The following is a 22,302-nucleotide window of genomic DNA, read 5'->3' as shown; positions in this document are numbered from 1 at the left end:
TAATATTTACTTATGTAACCATACCCTATATTTCCTAGTACTTCTGTATTTTATACGCACTAATTTACCTCCCTATGGTAAACTTTATTCCTCCAAACGTTCAGTGCTATTTCAATATTCTACTACCTATTACTCCCTCATACTGAGGAGAAGCTTAATTTCTTCAAAACGTTAACTTACATTACTTCTGAACAGTCCCCGAGGTTGGGTCAATTGACAAAGGTTGAGGGACTTCTGTTAAATTACAGATTCGAGCCATGCGCCAAACTATATAACCCTGGTATATTTAAGTGGAGAAGGCTAGATGGACAGGCCCATCATCCCCAAGGGTTGAAGGGTGAAGTTGTCCCAAAGGGTCAGTTAGTATTCTGAAGGACTTTTACTTGCATATCATCAAACTTCAACTTCTTAACAATAAGAGTAGCCAATTTCTCCAAAGAGAAATGACTTTGGTAAATAAAATACCAACACGAGAACATCAAACATCATATAGCACGTAGGCAAACGGATCAAGAACACAGATACAATGAATGGTACAAGTCAGAGCCATTGAAGAAATCGGAACCCTTTTTTGAGTTAACAAGGGATAGACATTCTGCACGTTATATTAGACAGAGAAATAGGACGAACGAGGATAAATTACAAATTGCATGAAGAGGTCCACCAGACCAGCACAAATAACAACTTACACACTGGAGCCATTCTAGCACTTGACAGGGGCTGCAATGAACTTGCAAAGATGCTCCGCTTTTGATGCCTTATACCATCTGTATCTAAGAGAGACCAGAAGATCAAGTGGCGAACTTATAGGGAGATGGACAGAGCTTAAAGCTAATGAATCATGCTTCAATTCACATAACCTTCAACAAAAGGCTCCTAGATTTTATTAAGCTTTTCGGCAACAACCACAGGATTTGCTTTAGCTATAGCATCCCGACCAGCATTCTTATAATCAAATGGGCAGTCATGTTTGTCCGAATAACGATGAACTGCACAGAAAAGATTGCCACACTTGCAGTTGAAACCTGTTAAACCCACACGCTTGCGGCAAGTATTGCACCTACTTGGGCCCTCTTTTGGCTTCATCTCTGAGCTCTGAGCTGAGGCTAAATCAGCAGAAGCTTCTATTGAGACAGCCTTTAATTCCGCCGAGCCAGTTTGCACATCAATGACAGCAGCAACAACAGGTTCTTTGTCATTACTGCTTGAGCTTCCATTTCCAATGTTGTCGAAGGATGCAGCTGCAAGTTTAGCTTGTTCCTGCTTCAGTATCATGTCCTTGTGACACTTGGAACACATATTCATGGTGGCCGCACTACCAAAAAACCCACAGTTGTTAACACAAAGGATGGGGCCTTCTCTAGCCTGGCAACCTGTCTCTTTTGAAGACTCCATTTCTGCTATAAACCTGCCACTTGCCACATCATAAGCTCATTATGTGCATGGATGCATCATGAAACGATAAAGTACATGCAGATCCCATATCTAAGGGACTCTGCAATATATGGTCTATGACCATAAGAACACTTTAAACAACCAACCCCAACTAAAATATATCACCAAAATAAGTGCTTTAGCGTTAATGCAGCATTAAATTGCACTCGACACAATAGCTTAAATAGTGAAAAGAAGCAGCACTGACCCCCCGGACTTTAGAAGGTGTCAGAGAAAAGGCGCAACAGTTTGGAGGAAACCGCTTCATATATTTTGACCCCAAAACAAAACTAGATAAAAAAGAAAAACACAAGTCAATTACGAGACAACTTGATGCTACACCTAAAAATATGCTTAAAAGGTGCTAGGTCAACTTACTGTTAAGATGTGCTAGCCTAGACTCTCTCTAAAAAGTCCACCTTGCTTAGATCATTACTTGTTTCATCTGATAGAGAGACAGTTGAGTTGTTGTCAACTACAGCCGTAGTAGATTATCATAGACTCCTATATCCCATACTGTTTGCCACTTTCACTTTTTTCCCCAATTTAAGAAATGCTAAAGGTCCTTAATATGATTATCAATATTTCTCAACATACCAAATTAATATGAAAAGTTGAAAGTTTTAATATGTTCTAACTTATATAGTGGAGGGTAGTGTTGAAAAAAAACTGCCCACTTCTCAAAAGGGTGACACAGTTTTGGGACATCCAACAAAGGCAAGGGTGACAAACGAAAAGGGAAAGAGGGAGATATTCAAAACTGCTTTGCTTGAAGAGTTTTTTTTCTAACCAATTATAACTTCTGTCTAGAGGATGCATATCTTTCTCAAATAGAGGTTGACGGAGTTCAACATCAAGCATTCAAGAGAATACATCATATCAATAATACCGTCAACTCAATCTTATAATTTCTTTTCTATGATACCCATTAAACTGACAGTCAATAAAACAATTTCAAGGGGGTCGTAAAACATCAAGCACAAGAGATGGTGACGAGCTAGTAGCCTTTCAGATTCATTTTTTCTCTATCAATTATTTCAAGTAAATGATACTTCTTTAGTATCGAATATCATTAGTTAGTCCACACAGGATAAGGGTGTTGCTACTGACAGAAATGTAACTGGTAAAAGATCCAGGAGTTTAAGCTTCATAAAACAACTTAATTTTTCAACAAATACAGTAGTACTATCTTACCAACTTTAAAACCATAGAATGTAGTGGTTCATTGTAAGTAAAGAACACATGTATGACCTATCACCTATATACTCCTGTATATTGACCATCCAAGACCAGGCCACAACTTTATGTCGATAAACTGCTTAATACCTCTCAGTCAGACCAACTATTAATGTACCCGACTTAGATCAGGTGCTTACCCAGGAAGCACAATGAAACCCAAACGAAAACTCTAACCAAATGCACTTAATTCAAACATTTTCTCCACCTAGATTACACCACAAGCCCTCAAAATCATGCAACAAGGATACAGAGATATCCTTACAAAAGCTAAAGCAAAACAAAAGAAGCTAAATGCTCATGTCGCTATTTCAATCGTTAACCAAGGGAAATTACAAAGGAAAAAAAAACAAATAAACTAACATTCAATGCCACAGTTCAGCAAAAGACTGGACCATATAAAGACTACAAGTACTTCAGATGATCCAGATAACATCCACACTTCTCAATTTTAGCAAATTCATCACAATTTCCCCTAAAAACAATGAAATTTAGCCATATGTCACTTGAGTCTGCATACTGATATGCAAAAAGGATAGAAACTTTAAAACAATTTAGTCCTTCAGTTCATTATTATAAAAAAATAAAAAATAAATTTAAAAAGAAAAACAACCCTTTACCTAATAACATCACAGAATAGCACGAAAACCTAAAGATCACTTTTTTAGCATACAATACAGCCAATACACGCTTAATTTTCTACGAGGATCAAACATAAAATCAATAAAAAAGATATACAAATATTTTTTTTTAAGAAAAATCTCACCGGTCAATCGAACCAAACGCTTTCCCTGATATTTTCGGAAAAAATTAAAACTCAAAACAATAACTTTTCTCCTTCCGCCAACAAAAACCGAACAATTTTCCAAAAGATAAACAATTAGATCAGAAATTACATAAATCAGAATTAGAAGCTCCAACAAAAAGGAAAAAAAAAAAACAGAAATGGCAAATAATGAAAATACCTTAAACCAAAAGAGATAGTCGGAGAAATCGAGAGGGGAATAAATTGAGAGGATTATTAGAAATAGAGAGACTTGGGCCGAAAGGGGAAAAAAAAGGCAAGAGAGAACGATTGAATTGTTGAATTATTATTATTATTATTTTCTTTATGGCTATTATGGGTCCTATACGGAGTATTTAGAACTTAGCTTACTTTTTCAATGTCAAAACTAATACACCCTTGATAAACAACTTTTTTACCTTTTTGCCATTCCCTTTAGTTACGGAGAATTTTTTTCTTCCGACTTTTTTTTTTTGGAGTAATAATAGGATTTATATTAGATATACTTAGATAAAGGACATATTACATGCCATAATGTTCGTAGAGGTAGTTATGGAGGCAGGTACGCCCGAGTACAAAATGCTACTACTAACTGGGACATTTTTGTTACCAATTGCCCTAAGCATATTACATACTGAAAGGGGTACTGCTTTTATATAGCTGCATTCCTGACTTTGATCCTTTGCTTGGTGATGCTTTACAAAAAAGGGTGGATCAGCAAAAAGTTTTGTGCTTCCTGGTTTATATTGCTTGTTTTTCTTGTTTTTTTGCCTCCTTGGCTAATGCATTCGCCACTGAGTTACCTTGTCTGAAATTATGTTGTAGTAGTAGGCCCTTCTCTTGGCGCATTAATGACCTGCAAGATTGTATTAGATTAGATAATATTGAATGTCCGTTATTCATTGCATTTATTAATTTCGTTGAGTCTGTCTTTATCTCTAGTGGTAATAGTCCAAACGTGGTAGCCAATTGGATTCCCTCGTGAAGAGCCTGCAATTCTATATGAAGTGGAAATAGCCTATCGCATTGTTTGTTAAACCCTAATATTCATTCCCCATTGCTATCCCTAAATACTCCCCCTATACCACTGTTTTTAAGAGTGAAGGCACCATCTATGTTTAATTTGGTCCAACCTTTTGGTAGTGCATGCCAGCGGATTTGAATAGTAATTTTTTCCGTTGGCTGAGGGGTTATTTTGGCTAAGTAGTGAAACTCAGCTGTGTGATTGGTAAGGCTGTCCAACGTGCCGGGCTGCGTCCCGCCCCAAGTTAAACGAGATGGGCCAATGTTAAACGAGACACAGGATGGGACAGGATGACCATTTCGTCCCGTTTATCCCGTCCCATTTCGTCCCGTTTTGTCCCGTCCCAACTGTCCCGTCCATCTCGTCCCGTTCCGTCCCGCCTGTCCCAGCTGTCCCGCGAGTTTTTATGGTATATTTGTGGAATTTCTCTTGTATTTGGTTAGTATAAAACAAATCCAACTTATGCACCGGCCATTAATGAAATGATTGCAAAATTTAAAAAGTATTTTTTTTCTCTATTCCCCAAGTTTATTTAATTTCTACAATACTTAATCCATATTTAAAATTAAGAGGTGCAAAGGGACTTGTTCGTAAAATTTATCAAAATTTAGCAATTCAAGAATATGAACAACCATCTCTCGAAGACTTCCAAGCTAACATATATTCTTATGTTAGAATCTAGATCAATGTTTGATAAATATAAATCTATAGAAACAACAAGTGGTGAAACTGCTCCTTCTACTTCTAAGTCTAGAGTAGAAATTCTTATGGGAAGATATTGATGATATAACATGTTTTGATTCCTCTATTGATAATGAACTTGATTCTTAGCACTGGAGAATACTTTTAGCGCAACAATATTTCAAATCGGAGATCATAGACATTCATTAGCAGAGGACAACCTAGAGATTTCTGTATTATTCAGAGATGAGATTAATGCAGAAAGAAGAAATCTTGGTTTTGAAAAATTAACGCTAGGGAAGAAGAAAAATATAATGAGATACTTAGCACTAAGACCGATGACGGCATGGAGCTCATAGAACATCAATCAACATTCAACACTGCCAATTCCAGAACAATGTCCGAGAGATATTATTGATAAGTTACAAAGAAGCTATATAGGAGCTTACATATATTAGTATGATAATTTGTAATTGGCTACTAAGAGTCCTAGTTCAAATAGAACCCTTCATAGAAGGTGGCTGTGTAGATTAGGTGCTCTTCAAAAGAATTATATTTGTATTTGAGATTTGAAAGTTCCATTAATAAAATAAAAGGCTCTAAGCGTTGATTTTTTTTTTTATGAATTGTCTTAGTTACTTAATAGTTAATTCTTTGAAATTATATTAAATAAATTTTAACTCTATTATAAATTTACAATTACTAGAATATTTCATTACAAGTCTTTTGATTTAATATTTTATAATTCTTTACTTAGTTTTCTAATTTTCGTTTTAACATAATAACATTTAAGTTTATTAAATAAGTCAAAAATCTAGCCGTTGCAAACTTTAAAAACATAGTAATTTTAAAAAAACTAGACGTTTTTATAAAAAATACACTTAAGGCCCACGAACCGGTCCCGTCTCGTCCCGTCCCGTTTCGTCCCGTCCCACCACCGTCCCGCTTAAATCTCGTCCCGTCCCGTTAATTTCGTCCCGTCCCGTCCCGTTGTACAGTCATAGTGATTGGTGATGGTTGTGAGTGAGGGGCTGTGATTAGTGTATTGATGTTGTTACTATTTCTGTTAGCCATATGCCCCAAATTATAAAAGCTAAGAAGTTGTCCCATTCTGTATAGGTTAGTTTCCAGTTAGGTCTTAGACCTTTGATGTGTATTAGCTAGTGATCAATGTTAGCCGTTAATTGATTTTTCAAACCTAATTTGGTCCAAAGAGGCTGCACTATAGGATATCTAGTGAATATATGGACAATGGATTCCTCTTCTAGTCGATAGGCTGGGCATTTGTTATCAATATTAATACCTATGTGGCTCAGATATTGACGACAAGGAATTCTATTATGAAGGCATTGCCAGAGGAAGAATTTCAATTTATTAGGGCATTGAAGTTTCCATATCCACATGAATTCATGTCGGGGTCTTATGGTGTCTTTGATAATGCTATGATAGCTTTTACTACAGAATGAGCCATTGGTGTTAAGATTCCAAATAGGAGTGTCAGTATTACTTTCAGCAAGAGGTATTGGAATTTGCTCAATTTTTTTATAATATCAATTGGGATATTAAACGAAATTTTTGATAGGTCCCAATTGTTGTTGGAAATTATGTCCCCGAGTCTTACAGTTGAGTCTTTTATGGTTAAGGGACCTTCAATGCAAGCCCTGAGTGATTGATGGTTTGGAATCCAAGTGGAGTTCCATAGGTCCAAATTCGAGTTCTTGCTTGGTTGCCACCTAATTCTTTTTGAGTAGGTGGACCATCCTTTCAATATGCTTTTCGAGATGAAAGAGGTTTGGGTTTTTGGAGTATTTCTGATGTAGTTAGTAATGATAATTTTGGACCATAAAGTGGTTGATTGAGAGCATTCTCCATGCAAGAGTGGAAAGGGAAATGAGGTTTTTTGTCTTGGCCTTTTTTAGTCCTAGACCCCCCTCTTCCTTTGTAGCTGTAACACTATAGTGGATTTTCTTTGCGTTGTCAGTTGTTCCCCAGATGAAGTTACGCTGGATACGATCTATTTGGTTAAGAACTTTATTAGGGAGGTATGTATATTACATGGCATGATTGGGTATACAATTTAATGAGGAGGAAGCTAATATTGTTCTGCCTGCAATATTGAGAAATTTGGCTTTCCATGGAGTTAGTTTTTTTTGCATGTTTTCAATTATAAATTGATAATCTTTAGGCTTAGGCTGGTTTTGGAGAATGGAGTATCCTAAGTATTTCCCAAAGGAATTATTGATTTGAATGTTAAAAAAATTTGTCACATCCTTTGATACATTAGGAGAGCAGTTCCTAGAAAATATTATCCTAGATTTTTGTAAGTTAATGTTTTGACCAGATAGATCGCAAAAGATGGTGATGCATTTTTTGATAGCTTTGCAAGATTTGTCATTTACTTTGGCCATAAGTGTGAGATTGTTTTCGAAAAAGAGGTGTGATATTTCAGGACTACGAGGATTTAGGTGAATTGGGTCCCATTGGAAAATATCAACTTCGTAGGAGATGAGTCGAGAAAATATTTCCATACAGAGTATGAAAATGTAGGGTGAGAGGGGACCCCCTTATCTGATACCTCTACTAGGATTGAAAAATTCAGTGGTTGAACCATTGACTAGTATTGTTATACTACTACTACAAATACAATTCATTATTAATTTAGAGATTGATAGGGGAAAGTGAAAGAACTTTAGCATTCTATAGATAAAAGACCATTCAAGGCGGTCGAAAGCTTTTTCTAAATCAATTTTTAGGATCATGTTAGCTTTTCCCTTTGATTTTCTTGAATTGATTAATCAATTCTTGGATTATGATCGCGTTATCACTGGTCCTCCTTCCCTTGATAAAACTGGATTGGTATGGACTAATTAGATCATTTAGAAAGGGTTTCAATCAATTAGCAATTATTTTTGTCACTAGTTTGTACATAGTGTTACAGAGACCTATTGGACGGAAATTTTTTAAATTATTGGCATTGTAAATTTGGAATGAGGCAGATGTAGGTGTTGTTGATACCTTCTGGTATGGAATTATTCCGAAAAATTTGAAGGCATAAGTTGATGACAGAGGGACCCATCACTTTCTAATATTTTTGATAAAAAAGGATGAATCCCATAAGGACCAAGAGCTTTGAATGATTTGAATGAGAAAATTGCATTTGTGACTTCACACGGCATTAGGGGATTGTTAAGGCTTTTTAGGTCAATTATTTTATGGCTAGTAGGGTCTTGCAATATAATAATCCAATTGATAGAAGTATAAGTAGTGTTGAAGGTGTTTTGGAAATAATTTTTTGTATGTGATAAAATTTCAGATGAATCATTAATCCAATTTCCTGCATCATTTTTTAAAAAGCTAATTTTGTTTTTCCTTTTGTTGTTACAGGCCATAGTATAGTGGAATCTAGTATTGACATCGACTTCTTGTAACCAAGAGATACGAGACCTTAGCTTCCAATAATCATTCTCAATTTTTAGGAAGTTGTTATACTCAATTTGTAAGGAATTTTTCAATTGTTGAAGGAATGAGATTGTATAGTAGTGACTGGAATTTTGTATACCTTTTAATCTAGCTAAGATTCTTTTTTTTGTATAGATCTCCAAAAGTTTCATCCTTCCAAGCTTTAATATTAGTAAGAAAAGAGTTTACCGAGGTTATATAGTTATACTCAGTCCAACTTCTTTTTACTAGATTAATAAAATCTGGGCGTCTACACCAGTATGTTTCAAGCCTAAAGGGTTTAGGAAATGTGGTACTTGGTCTAGGGATTATTTCAAGAAGCAAGGGATTGTGGTAAGAATGGATTTTTGGAAGGTGAGTGACTGAAGCATTTGGAAAACAACTAATCCACTCACTGTTAGCTATTACTTTATCAAGCCTTTCCATGATTAAGCCCCTTTTTGCTTTCCCACGATTAGTCCAAGTATACTTAGAGCCTTTAAAACCTAGGTCAATCAGGTTACAACTATTGATACAATTCCATAAATATTTAGAACGGTTTCTATTCACTTGGTTACCGCCTATTTTTCTAAAGAGTCAAGAACATCGTTAAAATCACCTCCTACTAGCCAAGGCCCTTGATAATTAACATTAATATTAATAAGGTTGTTCCGCATTTGATTTCTTAGATTAATATTAGTACTAGCGTAAATAGAGGTAAATAACCAAGTTTTTCCAGTAGGGATTACCTCAATTATAACATTGATTTCTTGATTCCTACGCACAAAACTATGGACATTGACCATATGGTAATCCCACAGGATAACCATGCCACCAGATTACCCTTCTGCCGGAATCTCTATCATATCAGAAAATCCAAAGAGGTTTATAAGAGTTGTCCATCCTAGTTTCCAACAGTGTGATCATGCATGGGCGATGCATGTCAACCATTTCCCCTAGATTAAGCCTAAATGTGTCGTTATTTCCACCACACACATTTCAGATGATGAAGGAGATTGGCCTATTCATGTTGATTGTCCAGTTGTGAAGGTCTCCATTCTCCAATACTCTTGGTGCATGAATTGGGTTTCTCCTTTGAAAGGGAACTATAATCAAGGCATGTTGTCCTACTGATGGATCTGCTGGGGGCCTTATGTCCATGGTGCATTTGTAGAGTTTCACTGAACAATTGAGCACTTGCCTCTGTTCCTGCATCTCCATGAAGATGAATAACTTTATCTCATCGAGATTTGAATCGTCTACCACTAGTTCTGGTAGTAAGTTGATGAGTGGTTCCACTGCTTCCTCCATCATTTCCTCTTGATTTGGTGGGTTTGGTTGGGTTTGAGGCCGTGTTTGATTCTGATAGGGGGGTGGCAGTAGTTGCATGGGGTGGTTGAGCTTGGGGTGCATGTACATCCCAAGGAGTGAATATTGGGTTGATGCTCGTCGCTATTTATCGGGTGAAGAAGGGTAGATCCATCACAGGATGGGTGTTCTGAATTGGAACAAAGTGAGGTGGCATGTTCTACTCCCCCATAATCATTTGAGTGATGTTTGGAGTTGAGTTTGGAGCCACTGGGTGTAGGATGTTGTTCACCTAGACGTGGTTCATGAAGTTGTTCATAGAAAGTCGAATGCCCTCCGATATTAGTTGAGCTAGATAGTGAGAGTTTTGTAAGATTATCACCGTCTCCCTTCCATTCAATATTATGTTGAATGATATGGCATGTCCCATTATCCCTAGTTCTACCCAAGACAAAGGTTGGTGGTTTGCTAGTAGTGGTGGTTGAATGAAGATCGTGGGGATATTTTACATTTGAGGGTTAGGTGGAGCTTAGTTTGCCATGTTTTAGATTCTGTTGAGTCAAAGTATGTGAATGAGACTTTGACTCCTCCTTTGTGCTAGAGGAATCCTTGGCATTATCTAGATAGGTTAGAGAACTTATAGGGTGAGTTGTGGAGTTCTTGTATTCTGAAGAGATTACAGTATCTTTTGCAATGATAGTAGATTTTGTTTGCATGTTGTTGGAGAGGGTTAGCGTGTGATTTTTATTAGAGAAATTGGTAGATTGGGATGGGGATACATGTCCCATGTCATTGGCCATTTGTGCCATGAGTGTTTGAGAGGCGGACAAGTAGGATGTGTCATTAAAGGCATGCAATATATTGTTATTAGAAGATTTAGAGTTATTGATGTTATAGGCGTAGTTAGGAGGAGGGTTACTGATATTACTTGAAGTGTTTAAGTGATGCTGATTAGTTGTGTCCTCCGTTAGGGTTGACACTTGTCCATTAGTAGAGGTATTATTTGGTAAGTCATTTTTAATTTTTAATAATTTAATTTTTTTAACCGTTGGCTGGTTTATGGTTTTGTCCAAAACCATGTCCTCTTCCATCAGGATTGAAAGTGTTTTTTTGTTTGTAACTTAGTTTCATGTTTTTGTTGATTATCAGTGTTGTTGATTTTCCCAGTCATATTCATATCCAGATACGGGCTTCTAAGCCTCGCTTTATAATTAAGAGTTTAAGAGCTGAGGAATTTACCTGTGTTGGCATCAAATATATTTACATTTATACCTGTCTTGCTTGATGATTGTGGGATCTCCTTCTTCATGGTTTTTTTCCTACCTTTGGTGAACGTGACTGTCTTCCATTCATCATTGTTGTGAGTCTGCTCCTGCATGTCATCTTCAAGTTGATTCCCTTCTTTTTCGTATAATATCTGGGTGGTTGCTTGTTGTTTGGAAAAGGAGCATTGAGTTACTGAGTGACCCGAGAATCCACATTTTAGGCATTGTAATTTGTCGCATTCATACAAAATTTCCTGATTGTGTGATCCTATCCATACTTTGGATTTGACTGCTTTATTCAATGGCAGTTCCACACAGAGCCTAGCATATCTGCCTCATAGCGCAGTGGATGTACAAACATCGACTTTGAATAGTCTTCCAATCGTGTTGCCTACTTTTTCCAAGATTTTTCCGTCATAAAATTCTATTAAAAGCTGTGGAAGTCGTACCCAAACTGCTGTATATGATTGCTTGGCTTTAGATGGTACAAAGTTTGGCTTCCAACATTGAACTGATAAGAAATGGCCAAAGATAAACCATGGACCATTTTGCAGTGCATTTACCATATTTTTCTCTTTGTTAAATTTAATTGTGAAATAGTTTTCGCCAAGATCGATCAGAGGAAAGTTTTCTGTTGGTTTCCAGTCTGTGATTTTTTTGAGTATTTGATGTGAAAATTTTCCCCCCTAAAGTTGGATTATTACTAAGTATCTCCAAGGATAGTAAATACACTGTCTGTCTTCCCTAATTATTGGAACTGCAAATTCATTCTTTCTGTTTTCCTGAGTTGTTTCCTCTTCCTCCTCGTTTGTATCAACTGCCATAGGCAGTAAATGTGGGGGGGGGACTGGGAAAAGGAAAGGTTCCTTTCATTTTCATTGGACACAAGTTTATCCTTGAAAGAAGTATTTTGGTAGTTTGGGATAAATTAATGTCGGGGGTTTAGGTGGAAGATCATCTAATTCTCTATGATTGTCCATTTGTAATCTCAGAATTGGATATAGTTTAGTTTTCTGTAGGAGGGGTATTTCTAGAGAGAAGGCAGAGCGTCTCTCTCTAAAACCTCGACTCCTCAATCCAGTTTTTTCTTCCGACTTTCGTTACGAAAGGATTGACAATTATTTTTTGACAGAGAAGCAAGCTAATTAATTATTAACTAGTATTTAATTGAAAAGATATCATTCAATCCTCTTTGTAAATCAACTTTTTCCTTTTTTAATATTACATATAAAATATAAAAAAATATTTAAAAGATAGGCATATTTTAATAATTAAATATTAAAGAAACCTAATGCATTATTTTTCATTGACGAAGATTAGAAGAAGAGCTTGAATGCCCTTTTTCAGTGCTTATCTAGTTTTTCTTCTGCTTGCTTAATGTATGTTTTGTCTCTTTTTGGCCTTACGGGAGCTCTCTTACTTATAAATATACTAGTTTCTAAACACGTGTGTTGCACGTGTATTCTATGTTATTTTTATAAAACTTAGATAAATATAATAATATTAAACTACATACGTTAAGTGACCAAATCTCAAATTCAAAATGATTAAATAACTTTCTCTGTATAAAAGATGAACAATAACATTAACTTAGTTATTATTATTTGTAATCACATTATCTCTAATTTATGAGGTAAATACGTACATCACTTAGTTTTCAAGAACTTCTCTGTATACGTACATCACTTGGTTTTGTATATCCTAGAAAAGGAATTTCAAAAGCTGAACCTAAGAAAATACATTCAACGTAGAAAGACGCGTGCCACATTTATATCGATGCACGTCACGGTAAGGCTGGTAGAGAGGAATATCCAATTGTCTGCAAAAGCAACACACGAATTGATTTTCCCCATTAAAATAAAAATTTCATAATCACAAACTTGTTGAAGCAAAACTTTAACAACTTATGTGCGAGAATAAACTTTTAAACAATAATTAAACAACATAATTTACATGATAAGTAAGAAGCAAGAAGTAAAATGAAAAACAAATTAACTAAATAGAATATGCACGATAAGCAACATTAATTGTTTTGTTCTATATATCTAAACAAAAATCACTCAAAAGCAACAATTGAACTCAAATATATCCTCACAAAATAGTCTAGAAAAGATTTAAGGCACTTAACCTATGTTAAAGAGTTCATTCACGTCACAAAGGAGGAGAACATAGTGAATTTATCGCTCACTTCTTTTATATATATATATATATATATATATATATATATATATATGTATTATTTTGTATCGGTTGAAAACAAACAAAGTGATACAAATAAAAAAAGCTTAACAATGATGGAAATTTGCCAAATGCATCCGTCTTTGAAAGGACAACAATGATGAATTTAAATTAATAAAAAGAAAACAATTTTGAATGATGTGAATAGAATTTGGTCAAGAAAATCAAAAACTCACATTTATTGACGTCTTCGACAAATCGCTATCCGCTCTCTCATAATCTCTTGATACCAGCAGTGATCAGATTTTTAGCTGAAATGTTTGTTCTATCACCAAAATCATTGAATCATATTGCCTTGATATTACTTGCTCATGAAAGTAAGGAAATTTAAAATTTTGTTAGCTATCAGACTAATCGAACGCTGACCTTTCCGATCATGCTATTGTCACTGAATTTTGAGGACATTCATCTTAAAATATGCTCTTTTTGTTCTACTAAAATCTTTGAGATAGATAGTCTTTCTATCAAAAGAGGAAAGAACAATAAGTGAAAGATGAGATAAAAATGTGAGGGAAACGAAAAGGCATACAACATGGGGAATGTAAAAGATGTTAAGCCGTTCTTAGAAGATTATTATAGAATGTAGTAACTGGTTTATTTATTAACATAAATAATGTGATTATTGTCCTTTCATTTGCTCTTGGATTTTGATTAGCTGAGATTTATGTTGAAATGTGTAGCACTAAACAGATTACAAATAGCAATTGAAGAGAATTTGGTTCATTTAACTATTAATTGCAACTCCTCAAATTCATTACTGGTTGCTTTTCGTCTGTCCACATTACATGAGTGTTTAGTAGGTAGAACAAATTTATTATTTATTGTAATGTGAGTTTACTTTTTAATACAAAATTATTGTAGAAATCTATATATATATTAAAGGAATAAAGTTACCAAATATAATTAGCATTGTGGTTAAGTCAAGTGGCAAGCTAATAAATGCCAATAATGTATGATAACTTTATTCTATATTTGATTATGTTAGTCAAATAAAATATCTCTCTCTATGATTCATGTAGGAATATAAATAATCTATATATCTATATTATATATTAAAGCAAGAAAGTTTGCATTGTGGTTAAGCCAAATGACAAGCTACTATAAAGCCACTTAGCAATTTTAAATTTAAGATTGTGGGAGATTGTCAATTAAGAAAATATCACTTAAGAACTATATATGGAATTCTATTTATTGAAATTAAATTGAAAAATAATTCTTTTTTTTTTAAAATAAAGTTCAATCACTATACTAGTATTTTTTAACTGAAATTTTTTATTTGGAAAGTAAAGAATTTTGATATCAATAGTATTTGGATTCCTTTTCTAATATCGAGTGAGAAGAATATATCCTACCGTAATCTAATGTGCAATTTTAATTTATTTTAAAAATTCAATATTTTTTAATGAGTTGAAGAGTATATTTTAAGATTTTAACTTAAAGTTTAGAATGTAGATATATATAATAATTTATTTATTTCATAATGGATAATCTGAAGTATCTATTTTAGACTAAGTTTTCTGAATTTTAAACAAGTATACAATAAAAATAACTTTTTTAAAGGCTAAAAGTTTCAACAAAAATAATAAAAATACCATAATATTTGGTGAAGTACTATATAGTTTGATCATATGCACTTTTATTTTTGTCTATAATTGAATAAAACACTAAATGAAAGAATTAAATGAAATATCATACTTACTAGGGGAAATAATTTAGAAAGAGGGGGATAAAGATGGTGTGAGAGAATTTATACTTTGAATTAATTTAAATGATAAAATAAAGCAAATAAATAATTAATACTCAAAAATATTATTGAGAAATTCAAATATTATATAGTGAAAGATTAAAACTAAATAAAAAGATTATTTGGCGAGAAAGAAAAACCATATTCATTATAGTATATTATAATCGAAGAAGCAGATAGGGATATAAAGTAGGTGACAAGCTAATAAAAAGTTAAGTAATAATGTAATCATATTAAGTAACGGGTAACACAGTAATTATAGACAAAGAACAAAAAATAGAGAATTTTTTTGTTGTAAATTAATAATATAATTGTAGATATATAGAAGGATTAGACATTTAAATTTGATATAAGAATTTTTTTTGAATTATTACGAGAAAAAACATATTATATGGATAATATCACACAATTGAAAACATAATTTATAAACCTAAAATTTAAAACATTTACAATAAAATAATGCCAAGCAACAAATTAACAATATAAAATGTAATTAAATTATTATGTAGTTAAGTTATAAAAAAATTAAAGTCAAAATTCTATACGAAAACAAAAGGAAAAATAATAATTGCTTATTGCACATAATACTAAATAATAATTATTAAAAGTGTAGATTTATGGAAAATAATAAAAAAACTTCTTCGTTTAAACTTTGGCATATTTTCAAAAGAATTAGAAAAGTAATACGATAATGGTAATATATAGATATAACACGAAATGTGAAAAATAATTAAAATATTATATGATAGAAAATAATGTATATAGAGGAGAATAGAAGTAATGTGAAGGGGTCTACACTTTAAATTTGTTCAATAAAATAATTAAATAGGAAAAATAATATTATTGATAAATTTAAACAAAACAATTGGAGCTACGGGACAAAAGAACAAAGTTAAATTAAATTTTAGGGTAATACAAAATTATATTCATTGTATTATACTAAAAGTAGAGCAATGAATAAGGACATAAAGTAACGCGATAAGCTAATAAAAAGTTGCATGACAATATAGCAAGTGTGCATTATGGTTAAGCCAAGTGGCAAGCTAATATAAAGCCACTTGGCAAATTATGACAATATTTGTTATAGTATTTAATTTAAATTGAAAGACAAGATATTTATTTAAATTTAAATAGAAAGATAGTAAATAAGATTCTTTTGAATCTGAAGGGAAAGAAGGTTAAATTTGAATTAATTGATTAATTAATTAGGAAAGCTAATCAACACATAAATGTTCGAATTCAAACGGGAGGCTCAGCGAGTGAGGCAAATTGTTTTAAATAATGAGAAAGAGTTTTTTGAAATTTGAGTTCACAACAAAAATAACAGAAAAAACAAAAAAAGTATTTGTTACTAGAAATAAGACTAAAAAATCTAGGTTCGAACCCATAATCATAATTACCGAGTTGTTGGATCCAAACTTAACTTTCGCAACTACCTTAGGGATAATGTTTAACTATGAATCGACTCAGACATTGTCTAAACAAATGTCAATTGTGTTGCCCTACGATAAAATTAATTATCCAATATTTTATAATTTATTTTATATCTCAATTGTTTGGAAGCACTACATATATTTTTTTTGTTTATTTATTTATTTTTCTATTAGTTCTAGCAGTTGCTATACTAAAATATATAAAAAGAGAGGATAGATTCTTCTCTAATGGCTCAGGTATGAACAAACACACACACACACACACACACACACACACACACACACACACACACACACACACACACACACACACACACACACACACACACACACACACACACACACACACACACACACACACACATATATATATATATATATATATATATACACACACACACACACATATATGCGCACGCACGTCAATTAGAATGAAATAGATTTGTATAGGGTAAACACATAGATGAATATAATTACACTATTTGGGATTGTTATTTACACAAAATAAAGTGAATCATAAAATCATAAGATAAGATTCATTTAATTAAGAATTACATGTAAGAACTCATCTCTTTTAGTACATGTGCATTGTAGAAGAAAAATATTTAAAGTAGATTAATATTTATTTAATTATAATATATAAATCTTAACTATATCCCAAAAGTATCATTTAAATTGTCAAATTGTATGGTTAAAATTGAGGTAACTAGCAAAATTATTGAGCAAATTACGATCCAACTGTTTTATAAGTTGGTAACTCCCAAAAGTTAGAATATATTGGTTGTTAATAAATTATTATGTATGTATATATTAATTTGTCACTGCATAATTTTAGGTTGGTAGAAGTTGACGTTGATGTGAGAATCTATTATGTTGAGATAATAATATAATATATTTAAATTAAGATATTATTAAATATATTTTTATTTGTTATTACTCTATATAGTATGACTTCACTCAGCTTCAATATAGATGAGATAGTTTGACTTGACACGAAATTTAAGAATGAAAAAGAAATTTTTTGAAACTTATGGTCCTAATAGTTTTGTGGGGCCATGATATTTGCACGGGTGTAAGAACTTCTCCTTATATGTAAAATGAGTAAAATAAAAAATTTAGAGTTAAATTATTTCCAAATACATAAATGTGTCATTCTTTTGGAACAGATTAATAAGAAAAATATTTTATGTAAATTGAAAGGGAAGGAGTATTTATTTTTGAATCATACTGTATTTTTATTTGTTTGTATCACCGTCTATATATGAGGTTATAATATTTAAGTTTATGTCAATAGTTATTCATATAATTTATTCTTTTTAATTTATAGAATTTAACAGGATCATAATATTATCCGCACATCGTGCAGGTACTAATACTAGTAATGTTTAAGAGAAGGATAAAAGTGTCACTCAATATCTAATGGGTAATATAGTAATTTAATTTTCACTTTGGGGCTCCATACTTATAATATAGTATGATAAATATAAAATAGAAAAGTAGTGATACAACAAAAGTATTTGTGTTGATTTGATCGTTCTGTTGGACTTTAAGCCATTGGGCTTTAAAAGAGAAGAAGTGTGAATTGGAAATGGAGGGAAATAAAATGGAGGGAAAATGAAAATTTGAAGAAGTGAACTTTTGTCTTGCACTTTGTCCCTCATTGGTGAGGGACAATCACATTTATGTGCTTATATATAGATTCACTTCTTAAAGCTCTTAAAAGGAGTTGAAGAGAATGAACCCTCGCGCCGTCGTCGTCGCTCGCTCGGTTTCGGCTTCGGATTTGTCAAATGATCGATAAGATTATTTTTGGACAAAATTTATTTAATTATTTAATAATTAATTAAATGCCAAATCACTGTTGAACGTTCAGAGGGCCTCACTGGCCGCGGTTCTGCCGCTACCGCGGTAGAATCGCGGCAGTCAGGTTCAGAGGGCCTCACTGGCCGCGGTTCTGCCGCGACCGCAGTAATTGCGGCAGTCAGATTCAGAGAAGCTCTCTGGCCGCGGTTCGGCCGCGATCGCGGTAGAACCGCGGCAGGTCGCGTATTTTCTGAAAAGGCACCTTTCCAGACACCTCTTCTGATATTTGCCTATAAATTATGAGGCAAGGCTGCATCTTCCATATACGAAAAAGACACTAGAACTTCTTTCTTTCTGAATATACTGCATCCTAATTCGCAGTCTCTCTCTCTCTCAAATTCGTAAGTGTGATTTTACTCCGTTCTTTGAGTTCGTTGGTATCCTGCAGTTTGTATTGCCACTGTTGCAGGAAGGTTTATTCCGTTTTATCCTGGGAGGATTTAATCCATTACCTTGGCAACGTGTGAGGGGGTTAAAATTCCTTAAGGACGCCCAAGAAAATTGTGGACTCGGAATATTTCTGATTCTTTACTATTTAATATCTTTCTTTATTCTTCTAACAGTTTCCTGAATTTTGTTTTAACTCAGTAACGTTCACACGTTCTGTTTGAATTATGAACCAATCCCATGTATTTACACTTGGCATACTTTGATCGGTCAATTGACTTGACTTGGAATGCCATATATGACAAGATTCTTTTAAAAAAAAACAAATACGGATAATTATATTACTTAAACAAAAGCTACATAGACATAATAGATATTTTTAGGGCATTACTATTGCCCATAGTTGCCAAATAGTTACAAATAATAGTAGAAATATTCTTAAAACTATTACATTTAGAAGATCACTTCTTGTTCAACAAAAAATGGTGGACAAGAATGGTAAAAACACTTAGAAGAGGGTGGGCTCTTGATAGCTTCCTTGACCAGCCTATGTGCCACTTCATTTCCTTCCCTGAAATTATGCTTCAGTTGTGGGAGCTTCCCTGAAATCTACATTCAGAATAATGTTAGAGAAGTTATAGTTATCCTCATATATAAGCTTGATGACATCCGTACAATCAGTTTCAATTTTCAAATCTAGGAAGTTCATTTCTTTAGCAATTTTTAATCCTTCTAGTAATGCCATCAACTCTGCATGTGTACGTAAAATTGCTTGACTTGCTTTGTGGAATCCCATAATTCAGTCTCCATTGCTATTTCGGAATGCACCACCAAGCCCAGTTGCATTATTGTTACTAGAAAATGCACCATCACAATTTAATTTAATCATACATTTGGATGGTTTGTCCCAATTTATCTCAATTTTGATTTTTTTGAGCGTGAAGGGATTTTTCTATGTGAAGAACTTGAATTCCCATGCTAGATGGATAATATTTCTTGCTTCAAGGTTACGATTAAGATTGTTGATATTATTATGATTCTTGTTTTTTCCATATTTCTCAGATGGAGAAGGGAAATAAAGTATCCCAATTAATCTGGTGATCACTACTTTGAATGAAGATATCCCTCAGCTTCACTAGCCAATGTGTGTCACTATTAATATTTAGGAAAGGAAGGCCCATATTCTCCCAAAAATGATTAGAGACTAGACATTTAATAAAAATGTATTAGATGTCTTCCACCTCAATTTTGCAAATAGTACATGTAACATCAATATTGGTTCCTATTTTAGCTAGATAGGCTCGACAAGGGATATGATTATGGATGCATTGCCAAAGGAAGAGCTTTATTTTGTTGGGGCAGTGGAGGTTCCAAATCCACTTAAAAGAGGTGGAAGATGGGTTGACCTTTGATAGAAGGTTGTAGCATAATTTAGTGGTAAATAGACCATTTGAGTTGAGGCTCCAGCTAATTCTATCAATTTTTGATCCTTTACTAGGGATGGGGTAAGGGTCAATTTATTAACGATATCAGTGGGTAATTCAAAAGAAATATCCTTAGTATTCCATTCATTGTTATTGATGAGGTTTCCTATCGACAGATTAAGGTCATTATTACTTAGAAGGCCTTCTATAGAGCTTCTAAGGGATTTAGAGTTACAAATCCAATTGGTATCCAAATACTAATCTTAGAGTTTGTAGTCGGATGCCAAAGAATACCATTGTTACACACTTTATATCCCTTAAGGATAGATTTCCAGATGAAGGAGGTGCTAGTGACAACTTTATTCTTTGCATATTTGGCCCATAATCAGATGACCCTAAGTAGTGCTAGGGTTTCTCAATAGTCTCCATGCAAGACTCGAAAGTAAAACCAAATTTTTAGCTTTAGTAGGGCGGATACCTAGCTCCCCTCCTCATTCCTATCACTAGTCACCTTTTGCCAGCTAATGAGGTGCAGTTTTTTAGCTAAGCTAGTAGATCCCCAGATAAAATCCCTTTGAATTTTATCTATTTTCTTTAAGATTTTAGGGGGGAGTAGGGTATATTTCATAGAGTGAGTAGGAATGACACCTAAAGTACTAGAAGCTAGAGTAGTCTTTCCAGCCATATTTAGGAAAGAGCATTTCCAGTGAGACAATTTGGTTTGCAATTTATCTATTTTTAATTGAGTCCTTAAATTATTCATTACTATTTGTGTAACACCCCGTAAAAATTCGGCTTAGGTATGAATGAGTTAAAGGAGTAGTAAGGATATATTTTGAACATGTGAAGTCCCATCGGGATGATTATGGGTGAAAATAGTTGTTTCAAAATCAAGATGGAAAGTGAGGTGCATAAGATTTGGCAAAATCGACTAAGTTTGCAGAAGGTATATCTTCTAGTAGGTTTTAGTGAAAATGTGTAAGTAATCTGGAAAAACTTAAAGCATGAAAGTTGTAGGCCTTTGAAATATATTTCCAACAATATATTATAGATCCCAAACTTAGCTCTGTGCAAAAAGTTACACCCATTTTACAGAATGGTATGCAACCACTGCGGTCCTGCCGCGTTTTACCGTGACCGCGGTGGCGAGGCAGTGTTCCATTACCGCGGTCGGGACCACGTCCGTGGACGCGGTGGACGACTTAGGAAGTCATTTTTAGCCCTATTTCGTTCCCCACAGCCCCAAAACATAAAAACTTGCTCTATAAAGGAAAACTCTCAAAAACCTAACTCCTCAAGGGTCCCTCCACCATCCAAGGTAAGTTATAATGGTGATTCTAAGTTAATTTTAATTTTTCAACATCTTATTAACATGGGTAAACCCTCCATATCATTAGATATTCGATTTGGGATACCATTGTTGAGAGAAGAAATCCTAGAACTCGAATTCAAGAAGATTGAACGTCAAAAAGGTAATATCTTCACCCTCTAGTTGATTCTATCATTGAATTAATGATTATATACTCTATTTCATGAGATGTGAGTTGATGGGTTTGATATAAAAGCATGAACGATGATAGGTTTGAGTTGTTGATAGGTTATTATTGGTTATGGGTGTTGATTACCTTATAGGTGATAAAGAATAGTGTTGTTTATAACCATTTGAGACTTTAGAATTTATCTAAGAGCAAGAGAATGAGTTATTGGGTGTAGAAACACCATTAATAAGGGCTATGAAGCTTTATGCGACCGAGTGTTTGATAAAATGCCTAAGTGACCAAAACATGACTATTGTTGCTAATTTGGAATCCCTTTGACTTGTATTGATATAGATTAAAGTTAAAAGGGTTGGCGAATGTTGTATTATGCTTAAGAGCAGGAAGTTAAGGTATGTGAGGCTAACTCTCTATGTTTGGGAATTTTAATGATTCTCCCTACACTACGTTTCTTTTACGACGTATCAATTGCCTCAGAAATATAGTTAAGCCTAGTTCCTTGAACAGTTGTAAAACTTTTATTCTCTAGCTTCATAACTCGTTCATG

General features: G+C 33.7%; 1 protein-coding gene across 3 annotated transcripts; it reads right to left on the bottom strand.

Moving 5' to 3' along the window:
• Positions 1-462: 462 nt before the first annotated feature.
• On the bottom strand, positions 463-3,789 carry LOC107787056 (zinc finger A20 and AN1 domain-containing stress-associated protein 8). 3 transcript variants are annotated; one of them, XM_016608571.2, is made up of 2 exons: positions 3,636-3,789; positions 463-1,408 (listed from the first exon to the last, which is right to left on the bottom strand). In XM_016608571.2, exon 2 carries the CDS (start codon positions 1,393-1,395, stop codon positions 877-879), a length of 519 nt encoding a protein of 172 aa, XP_016464057.1. In that variant the 5' UTR covers positions 1,396-1,408; positions 3,636-3,789; the 3' UTR covers positions 463-876. The 3 variants fall into 3 exon arrangements, with proteins under 3 accessions (XP_016464057.1, XP_016464058.1, XP_016464059.1); XM_016608572.2 differs by having other exon boundaries at positions 463-1,414; positions 3,636-3,781; XM_016608573.2 differs by lacking the exon at positions 3,636-3,789 and adding an exon at positions 3,437-3,601.
• Positions 3,790-22,302: the final 18,513 nt, after the last annotated feature.

This window comes from Nicotiana tabacum, chromosome 6 (assembly GCF_000715075.1).
Source record: "Nicotiana tabacum cultivar K326 chromosome 6, ASM71507v2, whole genome shotgun sequence".
In the NCBI taxonomy this organism is placed as follows: domain Eukaryota; kingdom Viridiplantae; phylum Streptophyta; class Magnoliopsida; order Solanales; family Solanaceae; genus Nicotiana; species Nicotiana tabacum.
The sequence above is the reverse complement of the archived record's forward strand: the minus strand, read 5'-3'. Positions and strand labels throughout refer to the sequence as shown.